The 23,561-nt window shown below is 36.5% G+C and overlaps 3 protein-coding genes across 9 annotated transcripts in view; 1 reads left to right on the top strand and 2 right to left on the bottom strand.

Annotated features, from left to right (window-relative positions):
* The window catches only part of LOC116005947 (potassium channel KAT3-like), a 29,620-nt gene that overhangs the window by 1,554 nt on the left and 4,505 nt on the right, over window positions 1–23,561 (top strand). The window contains exons 5-10 of the mRNA XM_031246181.1: window positions 720–956; window positions 1,079–1,177; window positions 1,254–1,286; window positions 1,398–1,583; window positions 1,677–1,757; window positions 8,883–8,901. Coding sequence (XP_031102041.1) covers window positions 720–956; window positions 1,079–1,177; window positions 1,254–1,286; window positions 1,398–1,583; window positions 1,677–1,757; window positions 8,883–8,901 — 655 coding nt within the window. The remainder of the gene's footprint in view (window positions 1–719; window positions 957–1,078; window positions 1,178–1,253; window positions 1,287–1,397; window positions 1,584–1,676; window positions 1,758–8,882; window positions 8,902–23,561) is intronic.
* On the bottom strand, window positions 56–8,790 carry LOC116006370 (putative late blight resistance protein homolog R1C-3). 6 transcript variants are annotated; one of them, XM_031246712.1, is made up of 12 exons: window positions 8,490–8,790; window positions 4,220–6,909; window positions 3,986–4,039; window positions 3,801–3,878; window positions 3,630–3,707; window positions 3,422–3,523; window positions 3,068–3,323; window positions 2,724–2,950; window positions 1,717–1,860; window positions 1,376–1,616; window positions 918–1,247; window positions 56–806 (listed from the first exon to the last, which is right to left on the bottom strand). In XM_031246712.1, the coding sequence occupies exons 2-7, from the start codon at window positions 6,887–6,889 to the stop codon at window positions 3,084–3,086; spliced, it is 3,222 nt and encodes a 1,073-aa protein (XP_031102572.1). In that variant the 5' UTR covers window positions 6,890–6,909; window positions 8,490–8,790; the 3' UTR covers window positions 56–806; window positions 918–1,247; window positions 1,376–1,616; window positions 1,717–1,860; window positions 2,724–2,950; window positions 3,068–3,083. The 6 variants fall into 6 exon arrangements, with proteins under 6 accessions (XP_031102572.1, XP_031102571.1, XP_031102574.1 ...); XM_031246711.1 differs by having other exon boundaries at window positions 918–1,030; window positions 1,143–1,247; window positions 1,376–1,769; XM_031246714.1 differs by having other exon boundaries at window positions 918–1,030; window positions 1,147–1,247; window positions 1,376–1,769.
* LOC116006371 (putative late blight resistance protein homolog R1B-14) lies at window positions 9,710–15,347 on the bottom strand. Of its 2 annotated transcripts, XM_031246716.1 has the most exons (3): window positions 15,003–15,347; window positions 10,284–13,008; window positions 9,710–10,172 (listed from the first exon to the last, which is right to left on the bottom strand). In XM_031246716.1, the coding sequence occupies exons 2-3, from the start codon at window positions 12,972–12,974 to the stop codon at window positions 10,083–10,085; spliced, it is 2,781 nt and encodes a 926-aa protein (XP_031102576.1). In that variant the 5' UTR covers window positions 12,975–13,008; window positions 15,003–15,347; the 3' UTR covers window positions 9,710–10,082. The 2 variants fall into 2 exon arrangements, with proteins under 2 accessions (XP_031102576.1, XP_031102577.1); XM_031246717.1 differs by lacking the exon at window positions 15,003–15,347 and having other exon boundaries at window positions 10,284–13,073.

The following is a 23,561-nucleotide window of genomic DNA, read 5'->3' as shown; positions in this document are numbered from 1 at the left end:
ATGGTTGCAAACAGACAAATTATTGTGTGGACCATGATCCATATAGTGTTGTGTGGACCATAACAAAAAGTACATTTTTAATATACCAAATATACATTATTTGTATACTGAATGTACATTATATCAGTACATAAATGATGTATATCCCTTGAATACAATGTACATTTTTAATATACTAAAAGTACATTATTTTTATACCGAATGTACATTTTTAATACCATAGTCCACATAATAATGACGGTTGCAAACATGTTACTAGCCCATTCCTGCATGATGGTGGGTGGAGTCTTGCCCTTGCCCATAAAAGACAAAAACTCTCGCCCCATAGGTTCCCACACCCCAGCACAGGAGTGTGGATGTGTAAATCAAAGTGATTCAACAATCGTGACTCAGCAATCTATTAGGTGGAAGGACCAATGCCTGGTGTCCAAACGGAGCCACTCTACAAGAGGGTGAAACTCCCCCACGGCCCCACTTGCAACTGCTAGGGCTCAATCCTATGTGGGAGGGCCCAGGTTTAGTGTCCGCAAGGAGCCACTTCCTTGTCTACAATCTAACACCTAAGAACCAACTGAGCTACCCGTGAGGACATATATGATGGTGGAGTGTTGCTCTAATAATTGGTTATGTCTACAATCTACCACCTAAGAACCAACTGAGCTACCCGTGCGGACAGGATGGTGGAATCTTGCTCTAATAGTTGGTTGTTTTTTGTGCAGAGAGATGCCATCAACAATATACTGCGATACGCGAGCAAGAATCGACTCCCAGAAGGGCTGAAAGAACAAATGCTGGCCCATATGACACTGAAATTTAAGACAGCAGAGTTACAGCAAGAAGTGCTGGAAGATCTGCCAAAGGCTATAAGATCTGCCATTGCTCAGCACCTGTTTTGTTCAACTCTTGAAAACACTTACCTCTTCAAGGGTGTATCTAAGGACTTCATTCTTCAGTTGGTAACATGTTTAGTTTTTTTACCATCTTCATCAGACTAGCATTCATGGACTTCATCCTTGTTCCAAATCTTGATCTGCAAAATTATGGTAACAACATAGGTGTTTTTATGGTTGTTACACAGGTATCTGAACTAAAAGCGGAATACTTTCCACCCAAAGTTGATATCATTATCCAAAACGAAATACCAACGGATTTCTATGTCATTGTATCTGGTGCAGTGGTTTGTATTGTTTCTTCTCTCCTCGTTCCCTTCTACTTCTGCAACATAGTATCCTTACAACCTTTTACAACTGCAGGATGTTTTAGCATACAAAAACGGAACAGAACAGGTTAGTTACAATTCCAAATTCTGAAACAACTGAAAGCAGAGAAATTAAAGTTAAATCATATGCAAAAGCAAACAGGATTGTTCACTAACATATACAAACTGATGTAAACAGTTCCTGTCGAAACTGGGACCTCCAGAAATGGCTGGGGAACTGGGAGTGATATTTAATATCCCGCAGCCATTCACAGTGCGAAGCAAGAGGCTTTCTCAGGTCATCCGCATCAGTCATCATCATTTCGAGCAGTTGCTGCAGCCTCTTAGTGACGACGGGAAGAAAATTCTTTCCAATTTTCGTCAGGTAATTAAACTCCGACAAGATTTCATCTGCTGACTGTTATTTAGTCATTCCTTATGTTCGACTCACCATCCCGACAAAATGTCTTGTGCTCAGCATTTGAGGGGACTACGAAAAGAGGAGTGGGAAGAGATACCTATGGTAACAGAGTTTCTGGGAGATACAAACAATAACGAGGTGAATGTTCGCCTGCACAACAATGTGTAGAGCAATCAAGTGAATACATGGAAGCACACGTTTCCTAAGGCGATTTCTATTCTCCTGCAGATAATTGCTGAACCTGAGGGACCAGAAAGCAAAGGACAAAACCAACAAGAAAACAGTAAGCTAATTGAAGCATATGCTCCATTTCAACTAAAAGTCTAAGCTGATAGTTGGACTGCACATTTATGTTTATATATTATTTATGCTCAACAAAACTAACTAGCTACATCGTTCAAAATAGGAAACAAAAATGGTCTAAGAGGAAAACTTTTACACACTATAGCTACTGAGAAGTTACAATTTGATTCCTCCCATCTTGTCCTATTTAATTTCTTGATAACCTGAATGAAACAAAACTATTGCCTCATCAGGAACATTTCCGACAAGAGTTATAGTACACGGGCATCATCCACATGATGAACTAAAAGAAGAACATAGAGGCAAGCTGGTCCACCTTCCCGATTCAATTCAAGAGCTTTTTAGTATTGCAGGTAACAAATCCTTAAATCCTTAATTACTGATAAATATAATTTAATGAAAAAAAAAAATCAAGTATGAGTTAAAATGACTGGTTTCTGCAATAATGAAACATTATATGCACGTGTCAAATCTTATAATGTGTTGAATGCAGAAAAAAGGTTTGGGAAGAGAGGAACTAAAGTTCTTATGGCTAATGGCTCCGAGGTTGAAGATATAAGTGCTTTACGAGAAAATGATCATTTGTATATTTGTTGACTACAGATACAGTTAGCAAAAACCATCTTACAGTATTTACCAGTTTAGGTATCAAAACACCACACACATCAAAACCATCTTCACAAAAAAATAGTGGCAGACAATATTAAGTAAAAATGTGGCAGAGGATATTAAGTTTAAATAAAAATGGAATATAATTCATTTTAACTATTAAGGAATCTGATGTAGATATTCCATAGGTACCTTGGCTTTCTTTAATTCTTCTCTTCTCAAAGATTTCATTACTTGCTTCTTCAAAGCATTCATCACTTTCTTCCTTGAAGCTTTTGGCCTTTAATTTCTTCTTCATGACTCAGATGAGATGAAAATTCAAGATTTACTCCCGAAAGCGAGATGATGAACATCTTTCTTCAATCTGCTGGATTGGACTGGCTCAGCAATGAACTCATGAAAGCAACAGATCAGAGAACCTATTCAGAAGAAATGATCATGACCTTTCTTATAAACTTGGAATGAACTCTTTAAATAAAATTAAGTAGAAACTAATTGGCATTTGGAGTTTGAGTGTTTCATAGGTATATACATACCTTGGCTTTCATAACTTCAAATTAAGCCCAAAATTAACAAAAGTAGACCAACACACATGGTAATGAGTATCAAAACCCATAGTAGGGTGCAAAAGTCCCCAACCAAACAACACTTTAGTTCTTTAGACCTTCCCACACTTTCTTCTTTAGAGCTTTTCGATCTTTCTTCTTTAGAGCTTTCCATACTTGGTTGCTTACAACTTTTCACACTTTCTTCTTTAGAGCTTTTCATACTATCTTCTTCAGAGCTTTCAACCTTGAAAGTTAATTGAAAATGAGTAAAAAAAATAATACATGGAGTTAGAAGGCAGAAAATTAATATTTTGAAATAATGAACAATAATTATAGAGAAACCTTAGATCTTCCAACACATTCTTCTTCGGAGCTGTAATCACTTTCTTCTTCAGAGCTTTCATCACTTTCTCTTTCAAAGCATTCATAATTTGGCAATTCAACCTTGAAAAGTAATAGAAAATGAGCTAGTAAAAAAGAAATTTAATAAATGGAATTAGAAGGCAGAAAACTAATATTTTGAAATAATGAAAATGAATTAGAGAGAAACCATAAAGCTTTTGACACATTCTTCTTTAGAGCTTTCCACACTTTCTTCTTCAAAGCTTTCATTATTTCGCAATTCAACCTTGAAAAGTAATAGAAAATGAGCAAGTAAAAACAAAGAAATTTAATAAATGGAATTAGAAGGCAAAAAACTAATATTTTGAAATAATGAAACCTTAGAGCTTTCCACACATTCTTCTTTAGAGCTTTCCACCTTTTCTTCTTCAAAGCTTTCATTATTTGGCAATTCAACCTTGAAAAGTAATAGAAAATGAGCTAGTAAAAAATGACATTTAATAAATGGAATTAGAAGGCAAAAAACTAATATTTTGAAATAATGAAAATGAATTAGAGAGAAACCTTAGAGCTTTTCACACATTCTTCTTTAGAGCTTTGATTATTTGGCAATTCAACCTTGAAAAGTAATAGAAATTGAGTACAAAAATAAATAATTAAATTAATACATTAAGCAATTCAACCTTGAAAAGTAATAGAAATTGAGTAAAAAAATAAATAATTTACTTAATGCATGCAATGGAATTAGAAGGCAGAAAACCAATATTTTGAAAAAAAGAACAAGAATTAGAGATAAACCTTAGTTCCAACTTTACAAACACGAAGTGGACAATCATCCATTCCCTCGAACAGTAACTTGTTTGCAGAAGTCACAAGAGAAGAATAACAACATTCTAACACAATTAACTTCAGTGTTCCAATTTTTGCAAACTTCAGTGGAACTTGTTTCAATTCCCAACAATATCTTAAGACTAGGCGCTCCAAAACTGGGAAATCATTAGAACTTGCATTCCAATGTTTGAGATTTGAACGTGAAATGAGAAGTGCCTTTAATTCCCGAAAGCCATGCTTCAATGGTTCCCACGTTGAGCCACAAAAGGCGAAATCTTTTAGTTTAAGCACCTGAAGGTGTGGCAACTTGCCAATTGTGTCCATCTCTTTCCATGGAAGATAAGTATAGCAAAATGTCAACTTCTTAAGGTTTGGTGGAAAACCAATTGGAAGATAAAAGCGCTCGACTCTTCCTACTTCAAACTTCAACTTCTCAAGTATATGTAAATACACAAGGCTCCCTAGATAGCTAGGTGCCAATTGGCCTTCAATGTAAATCCCAAGTTCCTTTAGGTTTGGAACCATTCTGAAGTCTGGTTCTTTGTCGGCGCTAGCAACTTTCAACCAATAAAGAGTTTGAAGATCTTTTTTCACTAAGCAAGGGAGATATTGTGAACATTTCTTGTCAACATGCAAATACCTCAACTGTGGCAAATCCAAAATATCACATGGCAGTTGCAAAGGATATTTTTCGATCCATGAAGTAACTATGAGAGTTCGCAAATTTTTAAGATTGAAAAATCGAAGCTTGTAAAGAGAACCAATGGTACTTAAAGCCAAGTATCTCAAATGAACCAAGTCTGTTATTTCACGAGGCATGCCTTGTGACCATTTAACTAATGATAAATCCAGTACTCTTAGCAATTTCAAACATGGGTATACCAACCTGCATTTTGAATGGTATACATCTCTACCAAAGCAGAGAACAGAATGGATTTCATCAGGACTGCAATTCCCATAACTGGCTCGAGTGATTGGCCAATGACTTGTTTGACAGCTTAACCAATGACTAGCCTTTGGAGCATGGTTGTCATTGATAATGCACAATGTATTCCCATTAATTGCTTCTCTCACACAAACCTCGTGCACTCGATCATGAATGTTACATAATTTAACTTTGCCATCAATACTTAGCTCATTAATTTGAACTAGATTTCTATTAATGAGATCATGCAAGTAACTCTCTCCCACTTCTTCCAAACTCATATTGTTATGTGGCTTTATAAATCCCTCTGCAACCCATAAGTTGATTAATTTCTTAACAGGAATGTCACTGTCTTCTGGAAACACACCAAAATACTTAAAGCAAGCCTTCAAATGATTAGGTAAGTACTTGTAGCTTAATGAAACTATTTTTGAAATTCTTTTGTTATTATCATATCTACCAACTCCATCCAAAGTTCGGGCAACATCTCTCCATATTTCTATAGACCCTTTTGCTGTCGCCAAAAGTCCGGAAATTAAAACAACTACTAGGGGTAATCCACCACAACCAAGAACAATGCGTTCTCCAATTGGCTCATATTCACGGGGAACATATTGGCTTTGCCCAAACACTTTCCTTGAAAATAATTCCCAACGATCCGAAAAAGTTTGATACTTCACTTGGTAGGGATTCGTACTTAAGTATTCAGCCACCTCTTTGAACCGAGTAGTTACTAAGATTCGGCTTCCATTAAAATTCTCTGGAAAATATCCTTGGATGGCATCCCATGCAGCAGTGGTCCATATATCATCCAAGAAAATTAAATACTTCTGGCCCATCAAACTTGTGTTTAATTTTTCAGCTATCTGAGCCTCGTCTATGTTGTAGATTTCACTAGTGATTGGTGAAATACAACGTAATAGACCAATGAGCATCTCTTTGAGGTTATGAACTTTAGACACAACTACCCATGCTCGAATGTGAAAGCTAGCAATAGTAATTGGATGTCCATAGACTCTTTTGGCTAATGTAGTTTTTCCAATGCCTCCTTCCCCGACGAGTGGGATAACTTGTAGTTTCAGCACTAGGTTTTTAACATATCTTTGAAATTTGTCAATGTTACTATTGCTCATAATGGTGAAAACTGATCTCATCATGTATGAATAACAGAGCCGGTTAACTATCTTCTCAATATCACTGTCAAATCCTACAATCACTTCATTCTCAATCACTAAAGCACTTTGGTAGGTATCCCAAATTGTTATGTTCTGTACCTCAGCCTTTAAAGCAGCTCTTTTTTTTTCCTCCAGGATCCGGTCTTTAACTTCCTCAATATCTCTTACTATAATTTTCAAGAGATAATGAATATCTTCACAAGGCTTAAGTGCAGCATTCATTCCCCCGTACTCACCCGAATATAATAGTATCCGTGAAGAGTTTATTTCGTACTTGTAATATATTCTAGCAACTTCATCTTGGACATCTGTATACAGTCTCCGAGCCCTGTTGTCCCTGTCATTCATTTTCGCCTTACATTCCACCAGAAAAGCTTGCAGAAAATGGAGATTGTAAGACAGCAACTCAATCGTTTCAAGCAGTGGCACCATCATTAATCCTCCAGGACACAAAATTGAAAGTAGTTTGGGCTCCATAATGTCTTGCTCTGCAGCCTCTACTACTTGGATTAGAGTGGTTACAGCATCAAAAGCCATTGAACTTCTCTAAAGTGTTTCTGGAACTCATATCAGACTTATTAGTCTCAGTTACGTACTTTACTGACCAAGAAATTAAATGGCACTAAAATTAAAAAGTATTCTTTTACTAGCGACACTTAATAACCACCACTAAAGTTTAAAGTAAATATTAAATAAATATTATTAGCAGCGGTTTTAAAAAATCGCCTCTAAATTCGAGACACTATTAAGTCACGGTTGAATAACCACCGGCAAACACAATCGTGGGGGTTTGTAACCGCCACTAAATGCCATATTTGGTGCAGTGGATGGCCTGGTGCATGCAATGCAAGATGGGTTAAAATCTAATCTGCTAGCTGATGAATGAATTATTATAGTACCCTCATCAAAACCATTGCATCTTCCAGTTTCTAAACTTCATGTGATTCAATAAAAAATGGAACCATTACAAGTTTTAAATTTGTTTTTCAATTGTTTGTTCACTGAGGGGCTATTATATTTAAATTTTAAAGGCATATATATATTGCATATAGAATCTGCTATATATTAATTGTCTGTATGAATTTTTTTTTTAAATCTATTATATTACAAATGAAAATAAAATTATTTTTACCGCTCTACCAATATATATAATCTCACTGATCTGCCAAGTAGAGCCCAAGTCTTCGTGAATATTTTCACACACACACATACATACATACATACCCACTCCCCTGTACGAACATGACTACATGAGAATCAATCTGGTGCACTAAAAAAGGCAGATCCATGGAAGTGATTAATTGAGGAAATTTAAAATAGGCGTGTGCATATGGAGCGCTATGTAGTGTGCATATTAAGCATTTGTTTTGTGTGCATATCCTATGTTGCACACAACACATGCTTAATATGCACACATCATAGCGCTCTATATGTACACGTGTGCTTTTAATTCCACCTATTAATCTCATCTACAAATCTGTCATTTTTTAATGCACTAGATTGGTTCTCATGTTCTTATAGAAGAGTGGTGAACATCACCCACACTATATAGTTATCACACAATGAAAATGAGATAAATATATATAATGACTCTATTTGGTAACATAGTTAGCTTATAAGCTAATTTTGGTTTATTTGACCATTATTAGTAGTTTGACTTGGTTAAACATTCAATATAATTATTTGATTAATTAACTTTTTGTAACAGCTTATTGCTTCAAAATGCTAAAATTCAAAAAGCTGCTCAATACAGCTTTTTTGATAAGCTTTCTGATAAAGTCATTTTGCATATAATCAGCTATCAAATAAAGCTAATTTCTCAAACATCTTTCAACAATTAACTAATGCTATCAACTAGTCAAACTCACTAACCCAATCAATTAACAATTAAAACTAACAGCTATTTACCAAACATCTCTTTACAATTAGCTAATGCTATCAACTAGTCAAACTTACTAATGCAATCAATTAACAAGTAACACTAACAGCTATTTACCAAGCATCTCTCTACAATTAGCTAATGCTATCAAGTGGTCAAACTTACTAACGCAATCAATTAACAAGTAATAACACTAACATAAATGTGTAGCAGCAAAAGGTATTGAGTGATGTTGGGGAGAGTATAAAAGATGCATACCTTAGGTTAATGAGGGTGGAGATGGAGTTAGTTGTTGAATTTATGGAGTAGCTTAGAGCAGAGCAGAGAAAATTAAGTATATGCCAACTTCAACTAATCTGATCAGGTCCGGTGATTCTGAATTGAAACTCAGATGAGACGAGAGTTACTGAGCGAGCAGATCAGAGATGAAATGAAAGTTGGGAGAGATGAGAGATCTGAGTTGTTGAAAAATTTATGAAGTAGAGCAGAGAAAATATTGTTTCTGAATTGAAACTCAGATCAGATCAGAGTTATTGAGAGAGACAGAGACTGAGAGAGCAGAGATGAAAAAAGTATAGCAGAGAGCGTGAGATTGATTGAGACAGATCTGATATATGAATTTTATATAAGGTTGACTTTCAATGAGAACAGTGCACCGTTAAAAAGGGAGGTCCAATCTCAAGTCTCAACCCCATAATGTTATACTGTGAGTATTATTATATGTAGCTTTCCTTATTGCATGTTCTATACACAATATAATGTTACAATAAAATGCATGATTTGTCACTACTATTATGAATGGGTAAGAAATTCTAACACCTATGGTTGTGATTTTTTTTTTTTTTTTTTTTTTTAAATTCAAAACTTAAGACAGTACTAATGATGCGTCTGAAATTTTGAATTTTGAATTTTACAGCACACTAGTACATCAGAAAAGTTATGTTGGTGCCAGTTCTAACTATCTTGTTTTGATGTATGCATCTGACAAATATTAAGTTTGTTAGAAATTGGGGGTTGGGTGGTGGTGTGAGGGGATTGGGGAGGAATGACTATATCACTATAATTTAATTCATGTGTGACTAATTCATGTGTAAATAAATGTATAGTAATGAGTATCTTTTGCATACCGCCGCCTCCTACTGTACCAACTACCCCAAGAAAACTATTCCATACAAGCTTTCAATACAAATTATAAGAAACTTCTGGTGTTCAATTGCGAAAAAAGAAGTGGTAGTCATTATATAATTTATTTATGCCAACTTGCCAAACAATTTACTATCAAAATTTGTTTAATTTCCTATCTTGGCTTTATACCTTTCTTTTATATACTTTCTTTATACCTTTCTTTTATATACTTTATGTCACTTTTAACTAGTTGTTGTAACTTGTAACAACCACCTTTTGAGCAGCAAAATAGTCATTGAGACAACAAAATTCTGAATATATGAGGGAAGTTTATGCTCTAAAACATTTCAATATGCTGTAAAAAAAAATACTGAATTGAACAGTGGATTGTTACAACTTAGCCATGGTGTCATTGGAGCAGAAAAAACATCATAACACAGATCAAATGGAAACCAAAAACATTGTCTGTTTGGTTTCTCCCAACCTAAGAGACAGATCACCATCCCACCAATCTGGATTGGACTGGACAAGTGGCAAAATTTATCAACATCAACAACATTAGCCCATGCATCAACTTATGAAAGGCAACAGACTGGAGAACTTATTCGGCAATAAACTTTAGCCATGCATGAACTTACAAGATGAAACATAAAGTGAAGTTCAAATTCAATTGCAACACATCAGAATAACCTTTCCTCACTCACTGCACTTTCTTCTTCAGAGCATTCACAAGAATAACTTCTTCACATATTTCATCACACTCTTATCAGCTTTCAACATTTCTTCTTCACATCTTTCAATAATAGGTAATTCAACCTTGAAAAGTAATTGAAAATGAGTACAAAAAAGCAAATAATTAATTAATACATGGAATTAGAATGCAGAAAACTAAAAATTTGAAATAATGAAAAAGAATTAGAGAGAAACCTTAATTCCAACTTTACGAACACGAAGTGGACAATCTGCGTTTCCCTCTAATGTTTTGCTTTTTGCAGAAGAAATCTGCATTGCAGAAGTCACAAGAGAAGAATAGCAACATTCTAATACAATTAAATTCAGTGTTGCAATTTTTGCAAAATTAATTGGAACTTGCTTCAATTCCCAACAATATCTTAAGACAAGGCGCTCCAAAACTGGGAAATGATTAGAACTTGCATTCCAATGTTCGAGATTTGAACGTGAAATAAGAAGTGCCTTTAATTCCTGAAAGCCCTGCTTCAATGGTTTCCACGTTGGGCCACAAAAGGCAAAATCTTTGAGTTTAAGCACCTCAAGGTGCGGCAACTTGGCAATTGTGTCCATCTCTTTCCATGGAAGATAAGTATAACGAAGTGTCAACTTCTTAAGGTTAGGTGGAAAACCTGTTGGAAGACAAAAGCGTTCAACCCTTCCTACTTCAAACTTCAACTTCTCAAGTAGATGTAAATGCACAAGGCTCCCTAGATGGCTAGGCGCCAATTGGCCTTCAATGTAAATCCCAAGTTCCGTTAGGTTTGGAACCATTCCGAAGTTTGGTTTTTTGTCGGAGCTAGCAACTTTCAACCAATAAAGAGTTTGTAGATCTTTTTTGACTAAGCAAGGGAGATACTGTGAACATCTCTTGTCAGCAAGCAAATGCCTCAATTGTGGCAAATCCAAAATATCACATGGAAGTTGCAAAGGACATTTTTCCATCCATGAAGTAACTATGAGAGTTACCAAGTTCTTAAGCTTGAAAAATCGAAACTTGTAAAGAGAACCACTGGTACTTAAAGCCAAGTATCTCAAATGAACCAAGTCTGTTATTTCAAGAGGCATGCCTTGTGAGCATTTAAATAATGATAAATCTAATACTCTTAGCAATTTCAAACATGGGTATACCAACTTGCATTTTGAATGGTATACATCTTTACCGAAGCAGAGAACAGAATGGATTTCATTAGGACTGCAATTCCCATAACTCGCTTGAGTAATTGGCCAATGACTTGTTTGACAACTTAACCAATGACTAGCCTTTGGAGCATAGTTGTCATTGATAATGCACAATGTATTCCCATCAATTGCTTCTCCCACACAAACCTCGTGCACTCGATCATGAATATTACATGATTTAACTTTGCCGTCAATACTTAGCTCATTAATTTGAACAAGACTTCTATTAATGAGATCATGCAAGTAACTCTCTCCCACTTCTTCCAAACTCATATTGTTTTGTGGCTTTATAAATTCCTCTGCAATCCATAAGTTGATTAATTTCTTAACAGGAATGTCACTGTCTTCTGGAAACACACCAAAATAATGAAAGCAAGCCTTCAAATGACTTGGTAAGTACTTGTAGCTTAATGAAACCATTTTTGAAATTCTTCTGTAATTTTTATCAAATGTACCAACTCCATCCAAAGTTTTCGCAACATCTATCCATATTTCTTGAGACCCTTTTGCTGTCGCCAAAAGTCCGGAAATTAAAACAACTACTAGAGGTAATCCACCACAACCACGAACAATGCGTTCCGCAATTGGCACATATTTTCTAGGAACAAATCGGCTTTCCCCAAACACTTTCCTCGAAAATAATACCCAACGATCCGGAAAACTTTGATACTTCACCTGGTAGGGATTTGTACTTAAGTATTCAGATACCTCTTTGAACCGAGTAGTTACTAAGATTCGGCTTCCATTAAAATTCTCTGGAAGATATCCTTGAATGGCATCCCATGCAGCAATTGTCCATATATCATCCAAGATAATTAAATACTTCTGGCCCATCAAACTTGTGCTTAATTTCTCTGCTATCTGAGCCTCATCTATGTTGTAGATTTCACTAGTGATTGGTGAAATACAACTTAATAGACCAATGAGCATCTCTTTGAGATTATAAACTTTAGACACAACTACCCATGCTCGAATGTGAAAGCTAGCAATAGTAATTGGATGCCCATAGACTCTTTTGGCTAATGTAGTTTTTCCAATGCCTCCTTCCCCGACGAGTGGGATAACTTGTAGTTTCAGCACTAGGTTTTCAGCATATCTTTGTAATTTGTCAATGTTACTTTTCCTCAAAATGGTGAAAACTGATTCCATGAAGTATGAATAAGAGAGCAGGTTAACTATCTCTTCTATATCACTGTCGAGTCCTACTATCACTTCATTTGCAGTCTTTAAAGCATTTTGGTAGGTATCCAAAGTCATGATGTTCTGTTCCTCAGCCTCTAAAACAGCTCTTCTTTGTTCCACCAAGATCCGGTCTTTAACTTCCTCAGTATCTCTTACTATATCTTTCAAGAGATGATGAATATCTTCACGAGGCTTAACTGCAGCATTCCCTCCCCAGTAATCTCCGGAATATAATAGTCTTGGTTTAGTTTTCATTTGGTACTTCTTATATATTTTAGCAACTTGATCTTGGACATCTGTATACAGTCTCCGAGCCCTGTTGTCCCCGTCATTCATTTTCGTCTTACATTCCACCAAAAAGGCTTGCAGAAAATGGAGATTGTAAGACAGCAACTCAATCGTTTCACGCAGTGGCACCATCATTATTCCTCCAGCATTCAAAATTGAAAGTAGTTTGGGCTCCATAAGGTCTTGCTCTGCAGCCTCTACTATTTGGATTAGAGTGGTTACACCATAAAAATCCATTGAACTTAGCTTCTCTCTCTAAAGTGTACTGTTTCTGGAACGTAACTCAAATCAGACTTATTAGTCTCAATTACTGACCAAGAAATTAAATGGAATGGAATGCTTATAACAAGTATTCTTTTACTAGCCACACTTAATAACCAACACTAAAATTTAAAGAAAATATTAGGGACCATTTTTTAAAAACGTCACTAATTAAATCCAACACACTATTTAGTCAAGGGGAAACACAATTGTGGCTAGCTAAATCCCATATTTGGTGTAGTGGGTGTTCTGGTGCATGCAACGCAAGATGGGTTAAAAATCAAATCTGCTAGCTGATGATGAATTAATTATTATATTACCCTCAGCAAAACCATTGCATCTTCCAGTTTCTAAACTTGATATGATTCAACAAAAAATGGAGCCATTACAAGTTTTTAATTTGTTTGTACGCTGAGGGACTATTATATTTAAATTTTAAAGGCATTTATATATATATATATATATATATATATATATATTGCATATAGAATCTGCTATATATTAATTGTTTGTATGAAATTATTTTAAATCTATTATATTACAAATGAAAATAAAATTATTTTTACCGCTCTACCAATATATATAATCTCAACGATCTTCCAAACCGAGCCCAAGTCTTCGTGAATATTTTCACACACACATACATACCCCCCCCCCCCTCCCCCGTAAGAACATGTGAACCAATCTTGTGCATTCAAAAAAGCAGATCTATAGAAGTGATTAATTGAGGAAATTTAAAACACATGTGTGAATATGGAGCGTTATGCAGTGTGCATATTAAGCATGTTTTTAATTCCATCAAATTAATCTCATCTACAAATCTTTTTTTTTTTTTTAATGCATTAGATTGGTCCTCATGTTCTTATAGGAGAGTGGTGAACATCACCTCCCATATATATATATATATATATATAAATCTGTTCAAATGTGGCCGTGCCATCCCGTGCGGTTCACACCACTCAATGTTAAAAAACGCACCACAATGAAAATACACAAAAACACCAAAAAACACACCACACACCCAAAATAATGCACCATATAACTCCCCTGCCCCTAATGGTGCATTTGCTAACACTGTGTGATGTATATACCTAGTGGTGTGTTTTTTGGTGATGCGTACCTAATGATGCATATTTGTGTGGTGCATGTTTTAACATAGAGTAGTGTATATTTGTATACATAGTGATGCGGCCACATTGACAGCACGTTAAGGGTGGCCACACATGATTATGACCATATATATATATATAATGGCCGATAACATACTTAACTTATCAGTTAATTTTGACTTATTTGACCACTATTAGTAGTTTTGGTTAAACATTCAATATAAGTATTTGATTAATTAGTTTTTTGTTACAACTTATTGTTCTAAAATGCTAAAATTAAAAAATCAATCAACTTTTTGAAAAAGTCATTTTGCATATAATCAGCTATCAGCTATTAGCTAGCATCTAATTTACCAAACATCTCTGTACAATCAGCTAATGCTATCAACTAGTCAAAGTCACTAACCCAATCAGGTACAAGTAACATTAAGGGTGCGTTTGGTTCGCACATGGGAATCGGAATCGGAATGGGTATCAAATACTTGGTAATGGTAATGAGTTTTGGTGAAAGTATTTAGCATGTTTGGTAGTTGGGTGGAATGAGAATGATTATTAATAGTTGGGGAAGAAATGAGGAAGGGAGATGAAACCCTTATTAAATAAGGGTATGAGTTTTCTCATTAATGGGGTATTCCAAACCCATAGTAGCATTCACAAAAACCTATCAACTAAACACAAGCAATCACTTTCATACCCATTCCTTATGCCTAAACCCACCAACCAAACACACCCTAACAACTATTTACCAAACACAACTATGAATTTATTTAGTGAATAAATGTAGCAGCAAAAGGTAAAGGAATTGAGAGGGCAAAACATAGTGCTAAACCCTATATATATCAAAGCAGAAAAAGGAATTGAGTGATGTTTGAGAGAGTATAAAACAGCTGCATACCTTAGGTTGATGACGATGGGGATGGAGTTTGTGAATTGGTGTGAGGTAGTTGTTGAGTTTATGGAGTAGCTTAGAGCAGAGCAGCGAAAATTAAGTATATGCCAACTTCAACTAATCTGATCAGGTCCGGTGATTCTGAATTGAAACTCAGATGAGATGAGAGTTACTTAGCGAGCTGCAGTGATGAAATGAAAGTTGAGAGAGATGAGAGAGATTTGAGTTGTTGAATAATTTATGAAGAAGAGCACAGAAAATATTGTTTCTGAATTGCAACTCAGATCAGATCAGAGTTAATTGAGAGGGAGAGAGCAGAGATGAAATGAGCGTGAGATTGATTGAGACAGATCTTGCAGGTGTGATGGAAAAAGAAAATGCGGATGGAAGAAAAAAAGAATAGAAAAAAAAACCAAAATAAAAAACTGAGAAGAAAATTAAAAAATTGGATTTACACGCTCAGGCTGGCCCGTGCACTGCACGCGTCTAGGGCGCAAATTTTACTGTGGACTGCGGTCCACGAAGCATTGTGGTCCAAGTGATAAAATGACGTCGTTTTGATTAATGAAAACAGACGGATGAAACGACTTTCGTTCCACGCAACTGCACTTCCTTTTCAACACAACTGTAGTATCAGTTCAACACAACTGCAGTTCCAAACGGATGAAACGGCCTCAACACAACAGAAGTATCAGTTTAACACAACTGTAATATCATTTGAGATGAACTATAGTATCAGTTACGGAAATTTACAGGAGCCGTTTCTCTCACTTATTGAAACGACGTCGTTTTGTGACCATGGTTCACAATGCATTGTGGACTGCGGTCCACGGTATAACGACTGCGTCTAGGGGCGCCCGCCTGGGCATGAGACTTGTGGCTCGCAACTCTCACTTCGCAATGGGCCGCACTCCCCATTGCCAATATTCTTAAATTTGCAGGAAAAAAATTCTCCAAAAATCAACCCCTTACATTTGTTAAAAACCCCCCTTAATTTTTAGTATTCCAAAAACTCAACAAAAATAACTAATGGTGAAGGCCTTCACCATTATATTATTGCATGTTCTATAGACAATATAATGTTACAATAAAATGCATGATTTGTCACTATTATTATGAACGGACAAGAAATTCTGATACCTATACTTTTGATTTTTTTTTTCTTTTTAAATTCAAAATTTAAGACGCACTAATGGTGTGTCTGAAATTTTGAATTTTGAATTTTACAGTAGACAAGTACATCGGAAAAGTTATGTTGGTCCCTTAGGGTGTGTTTGGTTGGGGGGTTTAGGCATAAGGAATGGGTATGAAAGTGATTGTTTGTGTTTGGTTGATAGGTTTTGTGAATGCTACTATGGGTTTGGAATACCCCATTAATGACAAAACCCATACCCTTATTAAATAAGGGTTTTATCTCCCTTCCTCATTTCTTCCTCCTTTCTTCCTCAACAATTAATAATCATTCCCATTCCACCTAATTACCAAACATGTTAAATACTTTCACCAAAACTCATTACCATTACCAAGTATTTGATACCCATTCCGATTCCGATTCCCATGTGCGAACCAAACGCACCCTAAGTTTGTCCGAAATTTCTAACTTAACATCTTATGTTCATATTTCTTATTTCCAATGATGCTTTTTTCTGATTACCCCATGTACGTCGAAAAAATAAGTTGCAACGAAATTTACTAAATTCCTAACATATATGGGTGTTGAAAAACGCATATATTTTTTTGTGTAGCTTGCTCTATATGTCCACATTATTAGTTGTTATACCATATAATTAAGTTTGGCAGTGGTAGGATGTTATATTTGTATTTGACCAAAAAAAAATAGAATAAAATAAATTGTTTAAATGTGGCAAACATATATTAGATATTTTTATTAAAAATATTCAAAAATATTAGATATTTTTATAAAAAAATTGCCTTTAAAATTGAAGCGAATCTAAAATAACTTTCAAAAGAATTAAATTGTTATATTTCAAGACTAGAGTAACACCTTACATGTTTACTATTTTTTTAAATAAAATTATTATCGGCAAACACATCATTTGGAATTAATTTTGTAAATATCTAATTGGTAGGAAAATACCAAACATCTAATGATTTCATAAATAATTATTAATGGTAAAATGACGGGGCGGAGCTATATAATTGACACGGCTTAAATTTTATTTATTTATCATGATCAAAGAAACGGTCAAAGCAACCAAAAGTCATGTGGAATCTTTAATTTGTGTATAAAATGTTAGCATGGCTGGCGTGAGTATTATTATATGGAGCATTCCTTATCGAATGATGTATTATGAATAGACAATATAATGTTAGAATAAAATACATGATTTGTCACTATTACCAACTTGCCAATTATTTATACACTTAGATAAATATTTAATATTTTCAAAAAAAAAAGTTAAATATTTAATTGAGAAAATGACAATTTTGACCCTTGAATTATAATGATATATATAGTTTTCTTTTTCCCTCAATAATAACATGCATACCTTAGGTTGATTAGTTGATGAAGATGAAGATGAAGATGAAGATGGAGATGGAGTTAATTAGCTAGTGAATTGGGTTTGGGTAATATGAGATATTGAGATGGGAGATAGATATATGGTCAGAGTTGTTAGAATTTGTGAAGTAGACCAGATCGAGAAAGGTTATGCCAACTTGAACTACTCTCAGTGTTTACTCTCTGTCCCATTTTATATGTTTCATATATTATTGTGGGCAGCAGAATCAACAATTGGCTGTTAGAATATTTTAGAATTTTAGAATTGGTTTTGTTAATTAATTAGGATTAGTTTATCCTATATTTAATAATTATCTCGTTTATGCGGTTGTAATCAGCTTGTTAATGGCTATTTAATGCCCTTGCATGCCAAATGAAATATAGAGTTGAGAATTTTTGAGTTAGAAAACTGGTGTTTTTTGGAACTCGAGAGAGTTTGACCATGATCAAGTCATGGTGATCTTGACTTATCAAGTGTGAAACCTCACTTGTGGCGTCTTCCCAAATCCTACGTATCACCTTATAACCCGGTGTGGCGGATGACTTATTAAAACCTAAAAATTAGCCCTTACCCCAGCCCAAATTAAACCTCCAAATTTGATTTCACCTAGCCTAATAAACATTTCTAAAATATTATTTTTAATTAGAATGTGAAGAGAAGATCGGGCCAATTAGGTTCGCATCACATACTATTCATTAGTCAAGTTAATTTTTTCTTCCTTGTTTATTTTCTTTATTATTTTTTACTTATTTTTAAATTTGATTTTTGGGTCACACTTGTGTGAGACCGTCTTACGGATCCTTGTTCGTGAGACGGGTCGGGTCGGGTCAAAGTACCATGCAAATGTCATACTTATATGTGCAAATGTCATACTTATATGCTCAAATATAACACTAATCAAGAATACAATTTTTGTTACTTATAAGAGAAAAAGTGATACATTTTTCATAATAAGTAATGTTGACAAGTGCCCCTTACTTATAAGGGCAAATATAATACTTTTGAGGAAAAATGTAATACTTTTAAATCGAAATGTAAAAGTATTGTATTTTCCCTTAAAAGTAGTACATTTACCCTTATAAGTAACAAAAATTTTATTCCTGATTAGTATTACATTTGAGCATATAAGTATGACATTTGTGCATTTAAGTGTTACATTTGCATCTTGACCCGACTCGTCTCATGGTGAGACAGTCTCACACAAGTTTTTGTCTTGATTTTTTGTGTTTAATAGTAATTTTTAAATATATAAATTTTGTATATTAATACCAAACTTAACACCAAACATTGAAGGCATATTGAAGCTATATAAAGTTCTCTCTTACACTAACTTGAAGTTGACATTTTCTACAGAAGATAAAGCCTTCTTTGAAGATCACGCCAATTGAATTCCGGAGAAAACTCGGTAGAACGTTAGTAAAGAATCAAGAGACTATACATAAATTTTTTTACCCACGTTTTAGATTATACTTGCTGTAACTTGATTTTGTTATATATACACACAGACAAATATACAAATTAAATTTCTTTTTTTGTGTTTACACCTATAATTGGGGGTTGGGTGGTGGTGTGAGGGGAAGAATGACTATATCACTATAATTTAAGGGTGAAAGAGTGTCATTTTTGTTATTTAATTCATGTGTGTTGACCAAGTGTAAATAAATTTATAGTAATGAGTTTTTTTTTTTTTTTTTTTTGCATATTGCCGCCTCCTACCGTACCAACTACCACAAGAAAACTATTCCATACAAGCTTTCAATACAAATAATAAGAAATGTCTTCGGTAATAAATTTCAGCCATGCATGAACTTACAATGCAAGCTGAAACATAAAGTGAAGTTCAAATTCAATTGCAGTACATCAGAATAACCTATCCTCAGTCACTGCACTTTCTTCTTCAGTGCATTCACCATAATAACTTCTTCACATATTTCATCACACTCTTATCAGCTTTCAACATTTCTTCTTCAGATCTTCCAATAATAGGACATTCAACCTTGAAAAGTAATTGAAAATGAGTAAAAATGTAAACAATTAATTAATACAAGGAATTAGAATGCAGAAAACTAATATTTTTGAAATAATGAACATGAATTAGAGAAGATGAGAACACAATATCTGTATTGATTGAGTTAACCTGAATACAATGACAAAGGTAGAATATATACAAGAAGACTCTCAGAAAGACTAGGATAGATAGTCCTATCATGACTCAGACTCACAGAGTCCTAATATTCCCCCTCAAGCACAGGGTAAACTGGAAACCTGTAGCTTGTCTCTAAGAAAAGAAAATCTAGAACTTGATAAAGCCTTCGTAAAAATGTCTGTCAGTTGATCCTTTGTAGATATAAAATTCACTTGAATATCCCCCTTTGCAACTCTGTCCCTGACAAAATGATAGTCAATCTCCACATGTTTGGTCCTGGCATGAAAAATAGGATTTGCAGACAGGTATGTAGCTCCAAGATTGTCACACCACAGCTTTGGAACCGAAAAATCAATAATGTTAATCTCACGCAGCAGAGATACAACCCAGAGCACTTCAGCACATACATAAGCTAATGCCTTATACTCTGCTTCAGTGGAAGACCGAGCAACAGTTCTCTGCTTTCGACAAACCCAAGATACCAGATTTGTGCCAAGAAAAACCGCATACCCACTGGTGGATTTCCGATCATCAGGGCAACCAGCCCAATCGGAATCTGAAAAAGCATGAATCTCCCTAGACAGAGATTTCGTGATACGAAGACCAAAGGATAGGGTGCCCTTAACATACCTCAAAACTCTTTTCAATTGTTCCCAATGTGACATAGTCGGGGCATGCATGTGTTGACATAACTGGTTGACTGCAAAGCTCAGATCTGGTCTTGTAACAGTGAGGTATTGCAAGGCACCAGCCAGACTCCTGTACTTGGTAGGATCATCAAACAGCTCTGCAGTGGTAACAGGAGTTTTCGATACAGAGATAGGAGTAGCTAGCGATTTACAGTCAGTCATACCTGCACGCTTCAAGATATCGGTCATATATCGCTGTTGAGAAAGGAGAACACCAGTGTTAGTTTTCACCAATTCAATACCAAGGAAAAATCCAGGCTCACCAAGATCTCTTATTTTGAAAGTGGCAGACAATTTTGATAACAAATCACCTACTAATTGTGCATCATTCCCAATTACAAGAATATTATCAACATAAACTAGCAGGTAAACACAGGCAGACCCTTGCGAATAATAAAACAGAGAGACATCAGTCTCAGATGCAGTGAACCCGGCAGAAAGCAAAAAACCATGCAATCGGTTAAACCATGCCCTAAGAGCCTGTTTGAGACCATACAAGGAGCGTTTAAGTAAGCATACATGATCAGGAAATTGAGTGTCAATATAACCAGGTGGCTGACGCATGTAAACAGTCTCAGTTAAGCTACCATTCAAGAAAGCATTGTGAACATCCAATTGGCGGACCACCAAACCAGATGAAATAGCCAAACTCAACAGAAGTCGCACGGTAGTAGGTTTGACAACTGGACTAAATGTGTCAAAGAAATCTTGACCAGGAACCTGGTTAAACCCCTTTGCCACGAGCCTCGCTTTGTGCCTTTCTATCGAACCATTAGCTTTTCGTTTAGTGCGAAAAACCCATTTATAGCCAATCAGATTCATACCTGGACGAGGTGGAACCAGATCCCAAGTGTGATTGTGCAGTAGTGCATTAAACTCCTGATCCATCGCTTTACGCCACTCAGGAAATTTGACTGCCTGAGTATAACAAGGAGGCTCAGGAGAGGAGACCTGAGCAGATAGAGCCGCATGCGGAGCTACGGACCTACTGCGAGTGGCCATGGAATGAGTACGAGTCGTGGGTCTGGATGACCGGCCTCGTGGGCGCCCTCGTTGCCGAACCGAAGCTGCCGCAACCGTGGGCGAGACCGTGGGTGTAGGTGCCGCAACCTCAGCAGATGGTGAAGGTTGTAGCACTGATTCTCCCCAAGGTTGTGGCGGAGTAGAGGGCACCTGTACAGCAGGCTTGCTAGCAAAAGGAAATATAGTTTCATCAAACTGAACATGCCTGCAAATATACACTTTATTAGTTCGTAAGTCCATACACCTATACCCCCGAAACGACTCAGGATATCCTAAGAAAACACAGGGAGATGACCGATATGACATTTTGTGACGATTGTATGGACGCAGGTGAGGATAACAGAGACATCCAAACACACGAAGAAAGGAATATGATGGAGGAGACCTATGCAATAAAGAATGAAGACTGGAATTATTCAAGACAGCAGAAGACATTTTATTTATCAAATAAACTGCAGTTTCAAAGGCAAAATCCCAAAATCGAGAAGGAACAGAGGCATGAGCCATAAGAGTAAGACCCGTTTCAACGATATGCCTATGTTTACGCTCAACTTTACCATTCTGTTCATGAGTGTATGCACAAGACTGTCTATGACGAATACCTAGCTTTAGAAAGTGAGAATGTAACTTTTTGTACTCAGCTCCTAAGTCAGATTGGACCGACACAATTTTTCTATTAAATGAACGTTCAACAAGGGCACGAAAGTGATCAAAGATAGCATATAAGTCTGACTTTAATTTCATAGGGAAAAACCACGTATACCGGGAATAATCATCAACAAACAGAACAAAGTAGCGATGACCAGAGGAAGAATAAACAGGAGCTGGACCCCAAATATCAGTATAAATTAAATCAAGAATATTCGAACTAGTAGACACAGTACGCAGCAGCGGAAATCGCGAAGATTTTCCTAACTGACACGTAGAACATAAAGCAGAAGTACAATTATTATTACGACTAGAACTACTAACAGGACAGAAAGGCAAAATACTACTAAGGACACGCTGATGCGGATGACCCAAATGATCATGCCAGACCGAAGAAGAGGCACGAGATGACAGAAAAGCTTGCGGACGGGATCCAGGAACATGCAAGGTGTAAAGACCCCCCGAACTACTGCCGCGCAGAAGGATCGCTTTGGTGGTGATATCCTTCACAACAAAATAAGAGGGGTGAAACTCAAAAAAGACATGATTATCAGTTGCAAACCTCTGAACAGACAGAAGAGAAGAAGATAGACCGGGTACATGTAAAATATCAGACATCTTAAAAACTCTAGAAGGAGTAGGAACGGTAGCATGGCCAATACGACTAATAACCAAACCCTTACCATCACCAACTCGAAGGGTATCATCACCGTGGTATTCCTCCGAAGCAGACAACGCAGCTATATCAGGGGTGGCATGATGAGTGGCTCCAGTATCAGGCACCCACAAATGAGAATCAGGAGGAACATGTGCAGCATTATCGTTATAAACCATATGAGCCTGAGGTTGCGAGCCAACATACGAGTAACAAGCCAAAGCAGTATGACCACCGCCACGGCCTCCCCTTCCACGAGACCTACCGCCACCACCGGAGGAGCCCCGCTGACCGCCACGAAACTACCCAGCGACGTCAGCGGGACGAGACTGCACGCCGGAAGAGCCACCGCGAGGCTGCTGCCCTCCTCGCTGCTGCTGACCACCGCGACGCCATGGCTGACGCCCGCCACCTCGCTGAGTCACAAACGCCGCCGGACTGGTCGCTGCAACACCACCGTAACTCCCACCAGCCATGAACGACTGGGTTCCGAGCAGCGACGCCAGCTCCTGGAGAGAAACCGGCTGGCCACGAACAGCTAAGGAAGCGGTGAGAGGAATGAACTCCGGTCGCAAGCCCCGAAAAACGTAAAGATTCTGCTCATCCAATGGAACGGGTCGACCGGCGAGAGCAAGATCCTCGACCAACACCTGGGCACGCGCAATGTAACCCGCAATGGACGAATCACCTTGCTGAATCATTTGAAATTGGCTGAGAAGGTGAAGAGTATGCGCACGAGTCGAAGACGCCAACGCCGGCTCCAACGACCGCCATAGGGCTTGCGAAGTAGGACATCCAACAGCTAAATGCATAACTTCCGACGACAAGGAAGATATCAACATGCTCAATACAGCCTGATCTTGTCGAATCCATGTAGTGTGA

Source organism: Ipomoea triloba, chromosome 15, assembly GCF_003576645.1.
Source record: "Ipomoea triloba cultivar NCNSP0323 chromosome 15, ASM357664v1".
Classification (NCBI taxonomy): Eukaryota; Viridiplantae; Streptophyta; class Magnoliopsida; order Solanales; family Convolvulaceae; genus Ipomoea; species Ipomoea triloba.
Note: the sequence above shows the minus strand (reverse complement) of the source record. Positions and strands in the feature narration are given on the sequence as shown.